The sequence below is a fragment of the Furipterus horrens genome, unplaced genomic scaffold (assembly GCF_987537825.1).
Source record: "Furipterus horrens unplaced genomic scaffold, mFurHor1.1.pri manual_scaffold_3, whole genome shotgun sequence".
NCBI lineage: Eukaryota > Metazoa > Chordata > Mammalia > Chiroptera > Furipteridae > Furipterus > Furipterus horrens.
In genome coordinates, this window is record NW_028327173.1 from 11,901,009 (window position 1) to 11,903,256 (window position 2,248).

The 2,248-nt window shown below is 57.3% G+C and overlaps 1 protein-coding gene across 1 annotated transcript; it reads right to left on the reverse strand.

Annotated features, from left to right (window-relative positions):
• Nucleotides 1-673: 673 nt before the first annotated feature.
• On the reverse strand, nt 674-1,762 carry RNF186 (ring finger protein 186). Its single transcript, XM_090271470.1, has one exon. It carries the CDS (start codon nt 1,596-1,598, stop codon nt 894-896), a length of 705 nt encoding a protein of 234 aa, XP_090127596.1. The 5' UTR covers nt 1,599-1,762; the 3' UTR covers nt 674-893.
• Nucleotides 1,763-2,248: the final 486 nt, after the last annotated feature.

The window sequence follows — 2,248 nt, forward strand, 5'->3', positions numbered from 1 at the left end:
GCACCCATAAGGTTTGGTTCTGGAGTGTGGGACTGGGCATCGGATGGGCAGCTGGGCCCGCGCTCGGGGGAAGCCCTTGAAACTCCAAGATTCTCTGTTAAGTCAGGGCCTGATGACATGGAGCTGGGAACTCCTGGTGGGCATGCTGGGGGACATTGCAAGACTCACCTGCATCCTCTCCACCCTCTCCAGCTCTGCCAACTGAATGTGAGGGTTCCCCAGGGGCATGAGAAGTACGACTTCTTTGCACAAGTTCTCTTACTCCATTCTTGGGGAGAAGGAGGGCGGAGCAACTCAATGGAAGACCCAAAGTGCTGGGACCTTTGGCAACTGGGGTGGGCATGGGACGGGCAGGGGTGGGCACGAGACGGGCAGCATTGTGGGGGAGCATGCGAGACTTCCCATGGACTCTGACTTCCCAGGAGGGAAAATGGATAGCTGCTAGAAATAGGAACAAGGTATGCTAAACACAAGCACCCTGTCCAAAACCAAGCAATAAAATAAAACCAGCTACAGAAATTGGAAAAAAAAAAAAAAGAGTTTCCGGTTCTATTCATTTTTCAGTAACATTACTATTGCGACACTTTCATCAAGTATAGAAAGAAGACCCCGGAGCATTGGAAGAAGAGGAACGGGAGGCCCCCCGGCAGCCTTCACGTCATGTGCGCCTCCTCACCAGCCCGAACAGTCAGCTGCGCCGTACAGGGGGCAGGCGTGAGTCTGTCGTCCCAGCACATAGTTTTAGACTCAAGAAAGCCACTCTGGCTTTAGCTTGCAAGCCTGACTGGCATTTCGTCTCCTGCGGGAGCCAGTCTTACTTCATAGCCCCTTACCCTGCCCATTGTGAGAGTAACGGGGCCACAGAGGCAGAAGGTCTCCTGGTCGGGGCGCACTCAGGCGACGGAGGAGATCTCGCTGTGTTTCTGCTCTCTGCAGAAGAGAGTCCTGGGGGAGGGCCAGCAGCTGCCCTGGCTGCCGGGGTGGCAGCAGAAGAGGGTGGACGTCAGCAGGGCCAGGGCGATGATGATGGTGACCGTCCACTGCATGACGCCGGAGTAGATGAAGGACAGGATGAGGATGATGAGCAAGACCAGGAGGAGCAGGTGTGCCACCAGGCGCTGGGCTGCCACGCGGTTGACACTTGCCACATCCTGCTCATCCTCTCCCGCCACGCTGGGGTGCCCTGATGTCAAGGTGACAGGATTCACCAGCTCCTGAGGACAGAGCCGCATCTCTGGGCATGGCTGGGCTAGCCACCCCACCACGGCCTCCTGGTCACGCAGGCTGCAGATGAGGCCCCCAGGGACGGCAGTGGCCTGGCGGCACAGTGGGCAGGTGACAGACCAGGTGTTGTCCTGCACACACAGCAGGAGCTTCAGGCAGACAGCACAGAAGGAGTGCTGGCAACCCAGCAGCTTGGGAAGGCGGGCGCGGCTGTAGGGCTCCCGGCACACCGGGCACTCTGGGTCATGCGCCTCGGAGCCACAATGACCCCCAGCAGGGCCCGCGGTGTCTGCGGTGGCGGCTTCTGCAGAGACAGGCTGGGGCTGGTGCAGGGCTGGCTGCTGTGAGACCTCAGTGCAGGCCATGCTGGGCATGGGAGCCAGCAGGACGTGGCAGCTTAGGGCCCGGGCATGGACAGGGTGCTGCTGGGACCTAGAGGTAGTCCGACCTTAGTCAGGTGGGGTGTTTCAAGCCTCCTTTTCCTTCTTGTTAGGTGCCTGCTCACCTCGGCTGTCTGGCACCACTCTCCCCAGGTGGCTCAGCTTGCCTCTGAGCTTGAGCTGTCCCTTCAGTTATGATTATTTCTTTCCTAGAGTTAATCAGTAACTAGCAGGCCAGAGACTTTGAATTAACTGATAGGAGGGCCAAAGTGTGCAGGGCCAATGAATGAATCAGAACTTCCCTTCTGGGGACAGGTGCCTCAGCCAGGCCCACGGGACTGTGACTTGTGAGTCCGGGATGCATTAGAGTGCCCACCACCACTACCAGCCCACCCCTGCAGCCTTTTAACATGCAGATCTCCAGCCCCCAAACCCAGAGACAGATCCAGCAGGATGGACGGGATCTAAGAATCTGCACAGTTAACGAACAATGTCTTTCTAACACAGGTGGACGGGGGACTCAACTTTGAGAAACATCGCAACAGGCGGTCTCAGATGAAACCTTTGGATGTCAGGATCGGTGGGGAAAATGTTTGTGCTTTGAACACATTTGTAAGCAGGTGGTCCATGAAAAAGAGATGGGA

Coding starts and splice junctions, on each gene's coding strand:
- RNF186 (XM_090271470.1), bottom strand. CDS start 1,598: ATGCCCAGCATGGCCTGCACTGAGGTCTCACAGCAGCCAGCCCTGCAC.